Source organism: Echeneis naucrates, chromosome 17 (genome assembly GCF_900963305.1).
Source record: "Echeneis naucrates chromosome 17, fEcheNa1.1, whole genome shotgun sequence".
NCBI classification, from domain to species: domain Eukaryota; kingdom Metazoa; phylum Chordata; class Actinopteri; order Carangiformes; family Echeneidae; genus Echeneis; species Echeneis naucrates.
Genome location: NC_042527.1, coordinates 15,068,979 through 15,084,086, shown reverse-complemented (window position 1 = coordinate 15,084,086; position 15,108 = coordinate 15,068,979). Strand labels below are relative to the sequence as shown.

General features: G+C 42.6%; 2 protein-coding genes across 6 annotated transcripts; both read left to right on the top strand.

Moving 5' to 3' along the window:
- Positions 1 to 474: 474 nt before the first annotated feature.
- gpt (glutamic--pyruvic transaminase) lies at positions 475 to 13,669 on the top strand. Of its 5 annotated transcripts, none has more exons than XM_029525661.1 (13): positions 495 to 727; positions 3,292 to 3,340; positions 4,451 to 4,637; positions 7,951 to 8,040; positions 8,256 to 8,364; positions 8,677 to 8,810; positions 9,056 to 9,299; positions 9,456 to 9,535; positions 9,623 to 9,759; positions 9,994 to 10,168; positions 11,225 to 11,380; positions 12,553 to 12,665; positions 12,997 to 13,669. In XM_029525661.1, exons 3-13 carry the CDS (start codon positions 4,500 to 4,502, stop codon positions 13,085 to 13,087), a joined length of 1,467 nt encoding a protein of 488 aa, XP_029381521.1. In that variant the 5' UTR covers positions 495 to 727; positions 3,292 to 3,340; positions 4,451 to 4,499; the 3' UTR covers positions 13,088 to 13,669. The 5 variants fall into 5 exon arrangements, with proteins under 5 accessions (XP_029381520.1, XP_029381521.1, XP_029381523.1 ...); XM_029525662.1 differs by having other exon boundaries at positions 506 to 654; XM_029525660.1 differs by lacking the exon at positions 3,292 to 3,340 and having other exon boundaries at positions 475 to 654.
- Positions 739 to 2,874, top strand: fuz (fuzzy planar cell polarity protein). The gene has a single exon (XM_029525665.1). It carries the CDS (start codon positions 985 to 987, stop codon positions 2,275 to 2,277), a length of 1,293 nt encoding a protein of 430 aa, XP_029381525.1. The 5' UTR covers positions 739 to 984; the 3' UTR covers positions 2,278 to 2,874.
- Positions 13,670 to 15,108: the final 1,439 nt, after the last annotated feature.

The window sequence follows — 15,108 nt, the reverse complement described above, 5'->3', positions numbered from 1 at the left end:
GCTATCTGACGTTAGCACCAAAGTTAACTTCAGCTATGTAGCTTTCGGATGGATATTTAATTTGCCTTTCAGTTGGAATGAATTAAACTACGGGTCTTCAGTGAACAGCCATCATAGAATGAGTTTTTTAATGATAGGTGGAGTGCTCTCCTACAGGAAAATGAAGTAATCAGTCATTTCAACTTCAGTAGGATTTGACCCAAAAGGGTGCTCAATAGTTCAACAAAAGCAAAGTTGTGTATTATATGCCAAGTGAAGCAAACCATGTTGCTCTTCAGTGTTTGAAAGCCGTGTTTTTTCAGTCATGACTGAAGTGACAGCTACGGAGCCACACTGGTTCCAATGAACGAAATGAACGAAAGACTCGTTAGTCTCACCGAACCAGATAACAGGACCTGAGTCTCCGGCTCCTCTCCATCCCATCACTGGTATCGCGGGGCTATCGGCGGGCTGGTTCAACTCTCTCGCGAGAGGTGAGCTAACGGAGGCGGTGGTCCATGTGCGGAGCGGACTGGCGGCTGGATGGGACTGAACCCAGGTCGGTGCTCCGCTCCCGCCGCCTCGGTGCTTCCTGCGCGGCTAGACCAGCCGGATGTAACCGCCCTCGTCCGTTTGGAGGATGAATCATGGGACAGCGTTACTGTGGAAACGACGGTAACTTCTCTTTGTTAACCTAGCGTGCTAAACACGGTTAGCCGTCAGGAGCCAGGCGGTCAGCGAGCCGACGGTACGTGTCCAGTCGTGACAGGTTAAACTGCCGCATGATGTTTCTTGTGTTGTCGGGGCCATTAACGGCCAGTTTCGTGAAAATTGTTTGACGCTAGGCTAACGGCTAACCCCTCCATGATGTAACACCATAAATTAGGGTTAGCTACAAGATCTGGGGTCCGTTTTTGGTTGTTGTTACATCAGACCAGCTCACGGGTTGAATCATTGAAAAGGGAGTCTGTTCGTAGCATGCAAGCTAGCTGATACCCGGTGAGGATGCTCCAGGAGGGGTCAACACAGCTCCTCTGCCTCACAGCCAGCAGCGGGGTTCCGCTTTTCACAAGGGGCGCCTCCAGACAGCTGCCCTTCTCCGTCATCGGCTCCCTGAACGGGGTTCACATGTTTGGGGGAGGCCAGGGAGCGGTGCTGTCCAGCTGTGAGACCGATGGTGGGGGCAACGTGGTGTGGAGAGTCTTCCGGGACAGTGTGATGCTCATCGCCGTGAGTGGAGGAGGCCCGCAGGGAAGCAGAGAGGAGAAGGTTCGTCTACAACGCCTCCTGGAGAATGTGTGGAACTGCATGGTGCTGGTTTTGGGGCAGGATGAACTGGCCAACATGAGGAATGTCGAGAGACTGAAGAGGGACTTGCGGTCCTGCTTCGGCCTCATTGATCAGCTGTTGGAGGAGAGACAAGAGGGCATCTTGGGTAGCCTGACACACTGCGCTGATTCATTGCTGCCCCCAAACCCTGCTGTTCTTCAGGAGGCTGTGGATGCCTTTGCTCAGGCTGCAGACAGTGAGTTTGGTTGCCTTATCGTCCATGGACGAATAGCAGCAGCGACTGAGAAGTGGTGGCGCCTTGCACCACAGGAAGTTGTTCTGCTCTCTGCTTTGACTCGAGCCCTGTCAGCCTCTGGATCTGCCTCTTGTGATTACCCAGTTTTCCTCCCTCATGGCAGCCCCACTGTAGCCCATCGCCTGCTCCGCTTCCAGCTGCTTCCTGGAGCTGATGTGTGTGTGCTGTGCGGTCCCACACCTACCCTACACCAAGCCGAGAGTGGGCTGGTGGGCCGCTTCTGGATGCCATTGGTAGAGACCCTGAGAGACTGCTTGGCCGTTGGAGAGCGCTGTTTACCAATATCTGTATCCCTGCGTCCTGATGTCCTGGCACTTCTTCTCATCAACCGTGAAACACGTCGGTCAGTCTCCTGTGTACGGACACCAACCAATTATCTGCCCAGCGAGCCTCCCTTACCCTCCAAAGCCCAATGCTGGGAGTTGCTAAAGCTGTTTTATATCTTCAGTACAACACATTACTTCAGCCAAGAGGAGACTTTGTGTGTCTCCCCTGAGGAGAGAGCTCAGAGAAGTAACACTGAAGATTTTGTCCTTGGTTTCACACACCAGCCACTACAGTGCTACCTTGTTACAGATAAATGCAAAAGTTTTGGACTTCAAACACCTCAGCATCAGCTCTTCCTGCTTGTCACATCATCATGCCCTACATTTGCCCTGCGCACAGTGGCCACACAGACTCTATCAGATATAGTTACAGCCACTCGATTTTAATTGAACAGTTAAACTGAAATTTAGATGAACCTACAATGTGAATAGCTATTCAACCTGTCATATGAATTCATTGCTGATATTTTGATTTAGCCTTATATCTTTACTGATGGACATAACACTAAATGGTTGATGTTGACTGAATCTACAATGAAAGATAAAGATCAGCCGTTTTTATAACGATTTCACCAAACTGTTATTTATTATTATTATTATTATTATTATTATTAGTAAGAAAAGTCAGAGAACTGTGGAAAATGCCGTACCAGAGTGAACATCTTTTTGCTTTGTTTTGCATTTGAGAGCACAGTCACTTACAAATGTGTCTAACTTCTCTGGCTTTAAGGCTGATCTGTCACAGCAATAAAAGCTGGTCAGATAGCAGGTTAAATCCTGGAAGCAAACTGAAAAGTAACATTATCGTGAACATTGCACTGTATCTTAGATTCTTAGAAAATCAAGTGAAAAGGTTACACTGGGATAAATAAGGGTCTGGTGTTTGTTGTCTTAACATTGTGAGTCATTTAGCCTCTAAAAAGATGCAATGACTTATTTGTCTGCTGGATCTAATTCTAAATATAGTTTGTTACTTTCTTTGGGTCTTTGTGTCATTGAGTGATTTACTTTCATTTTTTTTACAGCTGGTGTGATAATGATCATTTTTTTCACTTTCCAGGTCGAAACTTTCCTTTTAAAATAATGAAATGAAGTGAAGCAAAAGCAGTTTAGTGTCATACTTATTATACCTTTTGTTCATATGTCAGCCACTTGGCATAGATGGTGTGAACTTTTAAGGGAAAAATATTTTAAAGCATCTGCCAAGACTTCCGCTCTGTAAATGATACAGGGTGCAAAAAACAAAACTATTTGTTTGCACACCACACTATTGCTGTAATGATGGCAAGATAATAACAGAGTACTTTATTCCAATGAAAGCGGCATGCTAACTGCTGTGTTTTGTTTTGCTTATACCTGCACTGGTTATTTCAAGAAACCTATCGCTCTCTCACTTTTCAGTGTGAAGGCAGAGTTTCACTGAAAATCACTGAGGATCAGTAACATCCCAGTAAGTAGTTTCATCTGACTACCCGCTCCTCGTGCTCATTTTCTGTGTAGAAGCTCCTGAGAGTGAGGCGAGGCTGTCAGAGAGCAAAGTTGAGGAGGAATGTGAAATTTTAACTGGTGCCACGAGGCCTGACTTTGCTCTTATAGTTTGACCTCCACCATGTGGAGTGTCTCAACTTTGTTGAGCAAAAATGACAATGCTTTTAACAATAATCCTGTGTCAGAGGGGTTGATCGCCAGAGTAAGCCTTGAATTTGTAGACTTTATTTGGGATAACACGCTCTTTTCTAATTATTCTGAGAGCAGGAGTTAGTTCAGACTTCGTCAAAGGAATTTGCAGTTAAAACTTCAGCAGATGGAGGCAACTGAGGTCAGTCCATATAGGAGGAGCTTTCCCTTTCTCCATCTATCGCTCAGTCTCCACCCAAAGCGCATGGAGCTCCGGGTACACAAAGAGAGACGCGCTGCAGCGAGCACAGTTTGGAAGTTGGAAGCTGCATCTCCCTGAGCCAGCAGGTCTGTAGTCCAGAGCTGCTGAGGCTCAGTAACCGGAGAGCCGATTCTGACACTGACGACCTCACGGTGCCTGGGAGAGGGGGCGGGAGGAGGCGGGATGACCGGGGAGAGAGCCACACAAAGGGGGTGGGGGTTGTGGAGGGGACGCTCTGTGGTTGTGTTGCCATGCGTGCAGGGATCGCACCCCAAAAATGTTCAGCTAGAGAAGTCCAGTCGGGGTGTGGGGGTGCAGCCAGGAGCTGGGGGAACTCTCTGGGTCTGATTTATCATTTGTTTTCGGCCTCCTGAGCGCCTCCGCCTCTGCGGGGTCCAAAGGTCTGAGCGCGGACTTATTTCAGCAGCGCGGCGGCCGAACTTGCACAACTTTGACTTCGCTCCTCCAGAGTGCGACAGCCGGCTCCGCGCAGCTTTTTTTTTTTTTTTTTTTTAGAAAGTTGTCCAGCTCGGTTATAAACAACATGTCGGCCACACGGATGCGGTTACTCTCACCCACAAAAGTTCGGCTCTTGAGCTTCGGGCGAGGCGACGTGTTAGCCGGTAGCGGCGGCCCCACGGTCCGCTCACTGACCTCTCCCCCTCTGCCCTCTCCCGACAGAGCCTTGTCCAGTCTGAGCCTGACCCGCCGTGGGCTCCCCAAAGAGAAAATGTCTGAAAACGGACTGATGTCCCGGGCCAAGGTGTTGACCATCGACACCATGAACCCCACGGTGAAGAAGGTGGAGTATGCCGTGAGGGGGCCCATCGTGCAGCGGGCAGTGGAGCTGGAGAGGGAGCTCTCTGAGGTTCGTTTCTTTTTGTCACTCTTGTATCAGATCTGCTGAACATCTTTGCATATATCTATTTACAAGTTCACCCATCTGGTGATATCTCAACACAAACCAGTCATGCCAGCGTATTCAATGAAAAAGCACTGAGTAAATTTTCTAAGAGCCAATTTATGTTTCTTCTATCTTAATCTGAAGCCTGGAATTTGATGTTCATGTCAACCAAGACTTGGGGCAAAGTTTTGAAGGTCGTTGTCCCCCACATAATGATCTTACTCCAGTACTTAGTTATGATTGCACACCAGCATGACTCCTTTCTTAATTATTACCCGACCTTAATATTCTAATCATAATCCCAAAAGAAAACTTTGCTATCACCTGCTGGGTGGTTTATTCAACCTTGTATCAAAGTTCGTCAATCAGTAAGCGATTCCTAACAAATATCATGTCCGACGATTCATAGGCCAGTGTGATCCAGATACATTTCACACATTTCACCAAATGGCTCTTGGTGTTAATCTCTAACTTTTTTTTAATGTCACACTTAGTGCTCCTTAATAACTTCCTGCTTTATAACTCAAAATCAGTAGACTGAACTGCTGACTGATTTTATTTTATCTTTTTAAATTATTATTATTATTTTTATCAAGTCTGGTTGTGCTGTGTCTCTCACCTTCTGATGACTTGATGACCTTTCCAGTAATTTAAGTTTGAATATTTGAGAAAAAGTAATTTTGTCTTATAAGTAAGATATTATAGGTCCTTTCCAGGTTACTGCCACTGTGAATTAATGTCATATGTGCATTCCTCTTTTTTTAAGCCCAATCAGATTCTTTCCTCTGCTACTGCTTATGGTGATGTGGCAGCCAGCTGTTAGTGTACTGAGTGCAGTCTGGTGTGAAAACTGTCCTCTCTAGAGTGCTTTGCTCAGGAAGGGATGAGTATGTGAACAGGTTCTTGCACAGGTAAAAGTCACAGTGGTGTGAGCCCACAGGGACTGTAAAGACAGTAGTGACCTTTTTAACCAGATGGTTCAGTGGCACTGTAGATTTTATGCTCCGTTTGTTCTGACCAATTCTTATTTCCATACCCCTCTTTACTTTCCTCTCAATTGTATGAGAGGTTGATGAGGCATTACCAAATTGATATTTAGATGGTCTAAAAGCAAGAAGAATTAGTGGTTGGTAAAAAGCATCCAAGATATCGAAAGACGGAGAAATATGATAATTTTCACCTGCTAATGCATTTTCATTCATCACATTTCCCTCAGCCAGTAGAAGCACCGCTGTGTTCATTAATTGCACATTTCAATAGTATTACACCAAGCCAGGAGGCAAAATCAACCAGCTACAGTCCTCTCAGTAAAGCCTTCAACAGAGAAGCACTGTTATTTTATAGGGCCTGAAATGTTGTTGTAGGTCTCGTCAAAACACATTCCTCTTCATTATGTGCGCTCCTCCTTTCCCAAGTTACGGTGCTGAATGGTATTGAGTTACTTTGGGAAACAGGTCACAGTGATATTCTCACTCTTGTCTGGGAATTAAACCAATACTCAAACAAATGCTCACTCAGTGATCCCCTACTCTTGTTTCATACGCAACTTGTTTTTAGGAAGTGAGATCTTCTCTCTCTGTGCTCTTCATGGACAGCACAAGCATGGCATTGTTCTAGTTTGGGTTTTTTTCTTCCTCTAATACTAAAGATTGGTTGTTTAGAGCTTTTCCTAACAGAGACTAGTCAAACCGTGAGCCAGCTGACTGCACCAGTTAACAAGCACACAAATTGAGGCTTCACATGCAGTTATTATTTTGCAGTCTTTGTTTTGTACGAATGAGCAGCTAGTTGGTTGTGAATAGTTGGTAGAGCAAATATTAAAAACTGAAAAGCCTTTGCTACAATTCCTTTGCAGTGAAAAAATAAATACCCAACCAGTTTTGCATCAAGAGCGGTGTTTCCCTTCTGATGGAACCTCAGTCTTGTTTGCAAACTTGTTTTTATCACTGATGGGAAAACAAAAAGCAGAAGCCTTGCTAGTTTGTTCTCTTTCCTGATTGGACAATACTTTTGACCTAGGGGTGTCATTCACCCAGTATAACGTCATTGGTCGAGACTGAGAGACTCCCCTCATATGCAACCAATGAGATATTCAGAGACTCACGCTTCCTGAAATCTGAAGGCTAAATCCGACAAATCAAACATCCTGGTTTGATTTCTGCAGGGTGTGTGAGTGCGCTTCCACTTGTGGCCTCTCTGCACTGTCACGATGTCCCAAACATCTGGTGGTAACAGCATGTGTGTGCGCCTGTGCTTGTGTTTATACACATCTGCCTGCACTGCTGCTGGTCCTCTGTCAGTGGTTTCAGCTGCTCAGGATATTATCTTTCTGAAATGTTATATCAATGTCCTCAAGGGAAAGTAAATTGACAGTATCTTCTCTCAAGTATATTTAAAATTCAGTCCACTGCTGCTCCATTATTATTTCTCAGCCTAAACTGAAAGAGGTTAAAGGCCTCCATAAATCTACGTTCAGAAGGGAAGTGGTGTCAGTATGATACGGTGCTGTGCTCAGGTTGAAACTTTGTTCCTCTGTTTGCATATATAATCAGTGTCAAGGTTGTTGCTAATACACTAAATAGTTGTGAGCTAATGGTCTCTATCCGCGATACAATCTACTGCAAGGTCCCTACTTAATGTCCTAATAAAAGACAGGTTTGGACAAAATGTATTTGTTCTGTCATTACAGAATTGCACCTCACTTTGGTATTAGTGAGTATCAGGAAGTGTTCATGTGCAAGTTAGCAAAGGTGACAGGAAAAATGACTTGTATGTGAATTTAATTTTCCTGGAAAATCTACAGTAAACATGCTTATTTGGACCAACTGACCTTTACAACTGCCTTTTTAATCTGTGTTCCTGCTTTTATCATCCATGCCAAGGTAACATTTAGTTTATGATACCCAAAGGACAATGAAGATATTTATCACTGTAATTTTTAGATTATTTCCATTTCACAGTGCAGTTCTACGAAAATGACTGAATGGCTGCGAACAACTGCTAATAAATTAATTCCTTCACGTGGTTATGAATAAACCACTAACCAAGTTTGAGCTCTGCAACTGCTGTGCTCTCAGCCTCTTGTAGCATAAATGTTGGAAAAAGCTATGTGTCTGTTTAAGCCTGTGTGTAAATTTGGGGTCAAGGTTGTGCAGTGGGAGCTGTCAGCTATCAGACTGAAATTTAGAAAAGACAATGGCATCATTGCTTGAGTTCAAAGTGAAGTCCATTCTTCAGATAAGTAATTTTTTCTATATATTTTGTTTATGTTTGGCAGGGAATGAAGAAGCCATTTGTGGAAGTCATCAGGGCCAACATTGGTGACGCACATGCTATGGGACAGCAGCCAATCACTTTCTTCCGACAGGTCTGTGGCCAACCACCCCCACCCCCCACGTTCCTCACCTAACCTTGTCTAAATATAATACCTCGCCTTCTGGCCCAAGAATGACTAAAACACTGATTTCATCCTCCTGGGGTCAGTTGGTGTCCGTCAGTCTGTCCTGTCTTATGCAATAATCTGAGTAGAGTTACACTTACTGTCACTCCTGCTCACACAATCACACCTCTCTTTGTTTCAAGGTCTTGGCTCTATGCTCCTACCCGGAACTACTGAATGACAGCACATTCCCAGAGGATGCTAAAAGTAGAGCACACCGCATTCTCCAGTCATGTGGAGGGAACAGTATGGGTGTGTATGATTATTTTAGCTGTTTGCACAAACACAATAAACTTCATATAACCCTTACTGCTTATTTTCACCTTCAGTCTCTTTATGCAATAACTGGATAGATAGATAGATGTATTATTTGTCCTCAGGAAAATTTCTTCTCGCAGTCCATACAGCCACAAAAATACAGCATTCACAAAACAAACACATAAACATAAACCATGCACCCGCTCATGCCACCACATTCTTTGGTGATTTGCTCTGTTGTGTTATTGCATCAGCGATAACTCATGTGTTAAAGCTATACATCGTCTCTACATGACTCTCCCTCAGGCTCCTACAGTGCCAGTCAGGGCATAGACTCTGTGCGTCAGGATGTGGCCCGCTACATTGAGCGAAGGGATGGCGGCGTTTCCTGTGACCCAGACGACATTTACCTGACCACAGGGGCCAGCGATGGCATTGTGGTACAAAGCCCCTCTCATTTTGACTTTCTGCCATCGTGTCCCTTCTCTACTTTTAATCATACGTTTAGCTAAAAAGAATGCGGTATAACACATAACAGCTCAACAATAAATCCACCTGTCATGAAGGTTATATACTGCACTAGAGAGCCGGTGATTCAACTAGATGGTCATTTTGGAGGATATACATAATAGTGCTGATGAATTTTATTGCATTACACTGGCAGGTGTTTCTTTTGTTTTGTCAGACCATGCTGAAGCTGCTCATGTGTGGTGAAGGCGCCGCCCGAACGGGTGTGATGATCTCCATACCTCAGTATCCCCTGTATTCGGCTGCGCTGGCTGAACTTGGCGCTGTTCAGATCAACTATTACCTTAATGAAGAAAACTGCTGGAGTCTCGACATCACTGAGCTGCAACGAGCCCTGGATGAGGCTCGGCTGCACTGCAACCCCAGAGCCCTGTGCATCATCAACCCTGGAAACCCCACTGGTAATCTTCCCTTCCTTTACTCCGTCAAATATTATGATGGCGACATCAATTAAGTTAAATCACATCATGTTGTGGATTTTGTGTGCGCCACAAAGAGAAGCCACTAGATGGCAGCAAATAAATGTAACTGCCTCAAACTCCTCTATTTTCCCTCAGGTCAGGTCCAGAGCAGGGAGTGTATTGAAGATGTAATCCGATTTGCAGCAAAGGAGCGTCTCTTCCTCATGGCTGATGAGGTACGGCCTCTCCATATGTTTTAACATCTGCTTGATTTATTGTCCACTGCTCACTGTGATATCTCTCATCTTGTCCTCAACTCCCAGGTGTACCAGGATAATGTGTATGCTGATGGTTGCCAGTTCCACTCTTTTAAGAAGGTTCTATTTGAGATGGGGCCAGAGTACTCAAATACAGTAGAACTGGCATCCTTCCACTCCACTTCAAAGTGCTACATGGGAGAGTAAGTCATCCTGTGTTCATCCTGAGATAAATCACTCAGACCTCATCCCCATAATTTTCACAATTAGTTCTGTGTGCATGCTATAACTTGTATGATTGTGTCTTTTTTGTTTTTGAAGTGTTTGGGGGGAGGGGTTTGTGTTTGTTTATTTTTTTAATTTTTTTATTTTTTTCTTCCTTCTTCACCTTTTTGGAGCTATCAGTTTATGTTGGAAAATCATTGTTTCTCCTTTAGATGTGGCTTCCGTGGAGGCTACATGGAGATTATCAACATGGACGATGACGTTAAGGCGCAGCTGACTAAGCTGGTTTCAGTCCGTTTGTGTCCTCCTGTTCCTGGTCAGGCTCTAATGGATCTGGTGGTCAACCCCCCACAGCCTGGGGAGCCTTCATATGACAATTTTATCAAGGTGCACAGATTACATTCCACAGCCATCATTATTTGCCATCATATGATTGCATAATCAGTTCAGCAACCGAATATGAAATGAATTACCAATACACTGGATTCAGGAAGACTACACTTTGTTTTTGCAATGTACTTTCAGTACACTACCCGATTATAGATTTTACCTTGAAATCTCTTTTAATTGGCTCTTGTGTCCTATTTTCATCTAAATACATCTTAATATATTGACAATATTTGGTTTACACTGCTGCTTTTCATTAGAATTATATAATTCTCGCTGCTGAACCTTTTTCAGGGTTTGTCTGTGTCCCGTCCACGTCCATGCTGGCCTTAAATGAATTCATATTGTCTCACTCTGGTTTAGCTATTGAAATGAAATCATTTTGTAATACCTTGAATAAGCAATGCATTTATTAATATAACAAATATTTGTTTTTATGAAAATAAAATGCCACCGCTAGGATTCATCTTTACAAATCTTCTTTAGCTGTCAATAGAATATTATTACCTTGGTGGACGCATTATAGCAAGCTTCTAAAAATATGCACCAAGGGACTTTGGGAGGTGTACATGTGGATGACTTATAAAACCCATTTGTAGAAATGATCCGCAAGAAGATTCATATGCTTTTTTTACACTTATTGTACGTTATCTGATGTGACATCAGTCTTATGGAACTTACAGCAGTCTGAAAGAAATTCGAGAAGAAAACCTCATAAAAAAGATCCAGAGAGTCAGGTGCTGTTATTTAATTTTCAACCAATAAAAAAAAGGCAGGCGACGACTTAATGGGGCTGAAACACAACCCTTTCTAGAATTGCTCATTTTTACACTGCTTCAGGACTTACAAATACTTTTTTTGTGGCTAACACTTTCCTTCAGGCTGCTTTGAGTTTGATAAGACGGCATTTTGCTGCCTAAGATGAATGTTTCCAGTACAGTCAGACACAGGCCTGGCAAATGAATTTGCCAGTGGTTCTAATTCTCGTAGCGTCCCCTCTTTTGGTCTAATTGAGTTCTTTCTCTTTTCTCCTTCTCTTCTACCTCCCACATCCAGGAGCGCACCGCCACCCTAAGTGTCCTAGCAGAGAAGGCCAAACTTACAGAGCAAGTTCTCAATACTGTGCAAGGCATCAGCTGCAATCCGGTGCAGGGTGCAATGTACTCCTTCCCACGCATAACCATCCCTAAAAAAGCCATTGAAGAGGCCCTGGTCAGTCCTTCACTTTTTTCAAAAATGGCTCAATATTCTCTTTTTGACTGTATGTTTTGTTTCAAGGTTAATGAACTAAGAAGACAAAAATATTCTTACCAACACTTATCATTTGGTCGCCTTATTATGATTTCACCTATTTCTCAACACAGTCGTGGCACTCATTGATCCACCAACATCGATGACAAAATCGAGACGTCAACTTAATTACGTTTGAGCAACCAGTAAAAGAGTGTAGTCATGACACCAACATCTCATACTCTGCACTAGGTTGAGTTAAATAACATAACTAGATTTATTCGGTATACAAATCTTTGCTAAAAGGGAACAAATGATTTCCAATAGAATGTGGTTTCAAGTCTGTCCTTCGGGTTGACTGCTCAGTAGGAATTTCAGGAAGAGCATCTGAGCCAAGTGATTGAGAATCTGATAATCCCAATAGAGGATACGGTCACAATACCTGATCAATCACAGTAACTGTGCTCACAATACTGATCACACAGCTGTATTATACCTCACTCTTGCCCGTTGTTTTTTCAAAAACAACACACATGCTGAGAGCCACTTTAGGACAAAATTTTTACTAGCAGAGCTAATGCAGAGGCCAGCTTGTCCTCGATAACTTGAATTTTTTTTTTTTTTTACATAAACTTGAATTGCTTTTTATCTATTTTATTTATTTTTTTGTTAATATCAGCCTTGAGATAGCTTTTTACATCTGGAATATGTCCTGACCTAACTCAGTAACACAAAGACAAAATGGAAAATTTTTCCTTATGAAATTCAATGAATACATTTATTAAAACGTTTAAGATTAAACCCGAAGATGTCCTGCTCTGTTCTTCCAGAGATACAGCACTGTGTAAAACAAGTTAATTACCCTTTTTTAATGAAAGAACAGGAATGGGCTGTTTTTAAAAGAGTTACTCAGTTGAGCTGTTAAGTAACAGTACTGCATTAATTTGATCCAATTCTACAGTAAATGGCTTTGATTTTCTGCAAATTTGAAAATTATTCCTACTAAATTAATGTCCAGAATCAAAAAGGGAATGCACGAAATAGTAATCCAATGTACCATAGGAACATGTACTTTTGAAACAGAAAAATGCAGTGAAAGTTCGTCACTTGATCGCATTCACAGCACTTGAAATGGTCTCTCTTTTCTCTCCAAGGACAAAGGTCAGCAGCCTGATATGTTTTACTGCATGAAGATGCTGGAGGAAACTGGGATCTGCCTTGTACCTGGAAGTGGCTTTGGCCAGAAGGAGGGAACCTACCACTTCAGGTAGTAAAATACACCCAGTTAACAGTTTATTAGGCTTCCTTAGTAAAAACTAATGGGATCTAATACAGCAAAAAGAAATGTGATGAACTGGGAACTAATGATGAACATGATTCAGAGTATTAATTGTGCTTCTTCCTGGTTGTGAGTATAAAGAAGTGAGAATGTCACATTATTCATAAATATGTTCTCTAGTTATTGAATAACTTTTAGTCTAATCTATTACGCAGGCAGTTTTCCAAAGTCCATAATAATCTTTAACTTGTTTCTGTCGTTACATTGCTGAGGTTAATAATAAATGTTTGTCTTGCTTTACTTCTTCTCTCTCACACAGAATGACCATCTTGCCGCCAACGGACAAGCTGCAGATCCTGCTGAACAAAGTCAAGGAATTCCACCAGAAATTCACTCAGCAGTATTCCTAAATCTGCTTCTGCTCCACCGTCAAAGGGAGGAGCTCAGCAAACACAACCTCAAAGAGAACTCAGCCAATCACCGTTTATCTGTCACTAACAAGTGCCTTCTCTACGGCGGCTCTGGTGGTCTCTGTGATGACGCACTTCAGCCTCTTCAGCAGTTTCATGTGGACATGGGTGGACACTACGCAAGGCACTGTTTTCTGTCAGAGAACAAGACTTAACTGGAGATGAGGAAATTAATTCAGAGCAATGTGCCAGTTTAGTTAAAAAAAACAAAAAAACAAAACAGCATCCTCTAATGTTGTCCCTGTTTTGAAAGATACATTTACTCCAACTCTGTGTGTGTTAGTGACTAAGAGAGATAGATTGTATATGTCATTGCCAAGCTTAAAAAAAAAAAGGTACAACTTGAGAAAATGTGATGCTGCTTAGAAACCTTGAGAACGTGTACAACTGAAAATTAATGATGCCATTCCTGCAGGCTGTGTTGGACAGGGAGAATATACAAGAAAGACTCCTATGCATGATGTTTGAGGAATGATTTTCTAGAATTGAAATAAACGTACCAGTCTCTGGTTTGTCTCGTTATTTTGGAAAACTCTTTCAGATCTGTGTAGCTCCTAAAAAAGACAAAAGGGGTCATACCCTTCAGTCATGAAGATACGTGACAACATGTCAATCTGTTTATTAGCAGTTTCTTCTACATGTGAAAAAACCAAAACAGAATAAAAACTTGGTAGGGATAAATTTCCTTTGGGTCTGTCGACACAATATTTCAAATTACACTTTACATTTTCATCTACTGTATGAAAATATTGATTAGCCAGCCAGTCTTTACTGTCTCTTATAGTCTGTCACCTATTGTCTAGTATGTCGTTTATTAGAAAGCCATGCTGATCAATGGGACTGCATGTTGTCTATGTATGTGTCTGCGTGTGTGTGTTGAGACTGAATGACGATGTGGAGTGTGTTAAAACAGAGCTTGTAGTTTGAAGGGGTTTTCTGCTACGCCACAGTGGCTGTCAGCTTTAATTATTGCTGACAAAAGGCCTCCTGAATCCTAATTATACTGAGCTCTGTCTTTCCTGGACCAGCTCACCATTCACTCCAGCACCATGATGTGCTCACACGTTCCAGTCCTCTTCACTCTTAATTAATTGGGCGCGTTTGCATTTTTTCTTTTGTCTCCTGACATCGCTTGAGAATCAAAGGTCATCATTAGTTCAGCTGAGGATGTAAGGTGACAGGGAGCCAGTGATGCATCAGACATCAGCTCTGTCACGTGGCTTCTCTGGTTACGACAATGACCAGTCTGTCACTGCGCACAGTTTTATCTGAGAAGACTCACATGACGGACTGGAACAGCTCATTGAGGCTGAGTGCCTGTAATAGCATTGTGCTCAAAACTCACGCCGATGAAAAGTGATCCCACAGAAAATGTCAAAAACAGGTATTTGAAACCTGAACTGAATTTCACTTGAACTTGTTAAAGTGGGTAACTCAAACCAATTTCCCATCAGAATTGCAGATGGAATTATGAGCGCAAATCCAACATTTGGTCTCCTTTAATCTCTACTTTGGGTCTCCACCAGGTTTTGAGGGAAAAATCTGCATCCTTAGTGGCTGAATGCTGTAGTATGTTCATCAGCTTATTGCCACCTTCGTCATATTTTCCTGGACAGGGAGGGTAGAGGGATTTCTGCAGTTATTTATTTGGTGAAAACAGGTGCTATGTCTGGAAATTATGCTAATGAGCCATCGAGCGATGAGAAAAAAACAAGTAAAAGAAAATGCTCTGTAGAGCCGGAGTAGTCTGCTGAGTTGGATGATAATTCTCAGTGGGTTCTACATTAAAAGGATAAATGATATACTGTAACCTCGTCATCAGACCCAGTGCTGATTATGTATTATATTATATATTTGTATATAATATGTATTATACAATATTGATTATGGCAACTTCAATGAAACTGTAAACGCTGCCAAGAACATATAGGTGAAGAAATACGTTAATTAGTGGCTAAAAA

Excerpts from the sequence above, each read along its gene's own strand:
- gpt (XM_029525659.1), top strand. The coding sequence starts at position 4,314 with ATGTCGGCCACACGGATGCGGTTACTCTCACCCACAAAAGTTCGGCTC. Across the intron at positions 8,041-8,255 it reads CAATCACTTTCTTCCGACAG|GTCTTGGCTCTATGCTCCTA; the intron begins GTCTGTGGCCAA and ends CTTTGTTTCAAG. Across the intron at positions 10,169-11,224 it reads CATATGACAATTTTATCAAG|GAGCGCACCGCCACCCTAAG; the intron begins GTGCACAGATTA and ends TCCCACATCCAG.
- fuz (XM_029525665.1), top strand. The coding sequence starts at position 985 with ATGCTCCAGGAGGGGTCAACACAGCTCCTCTGCCTCACAGCCAGCAGC.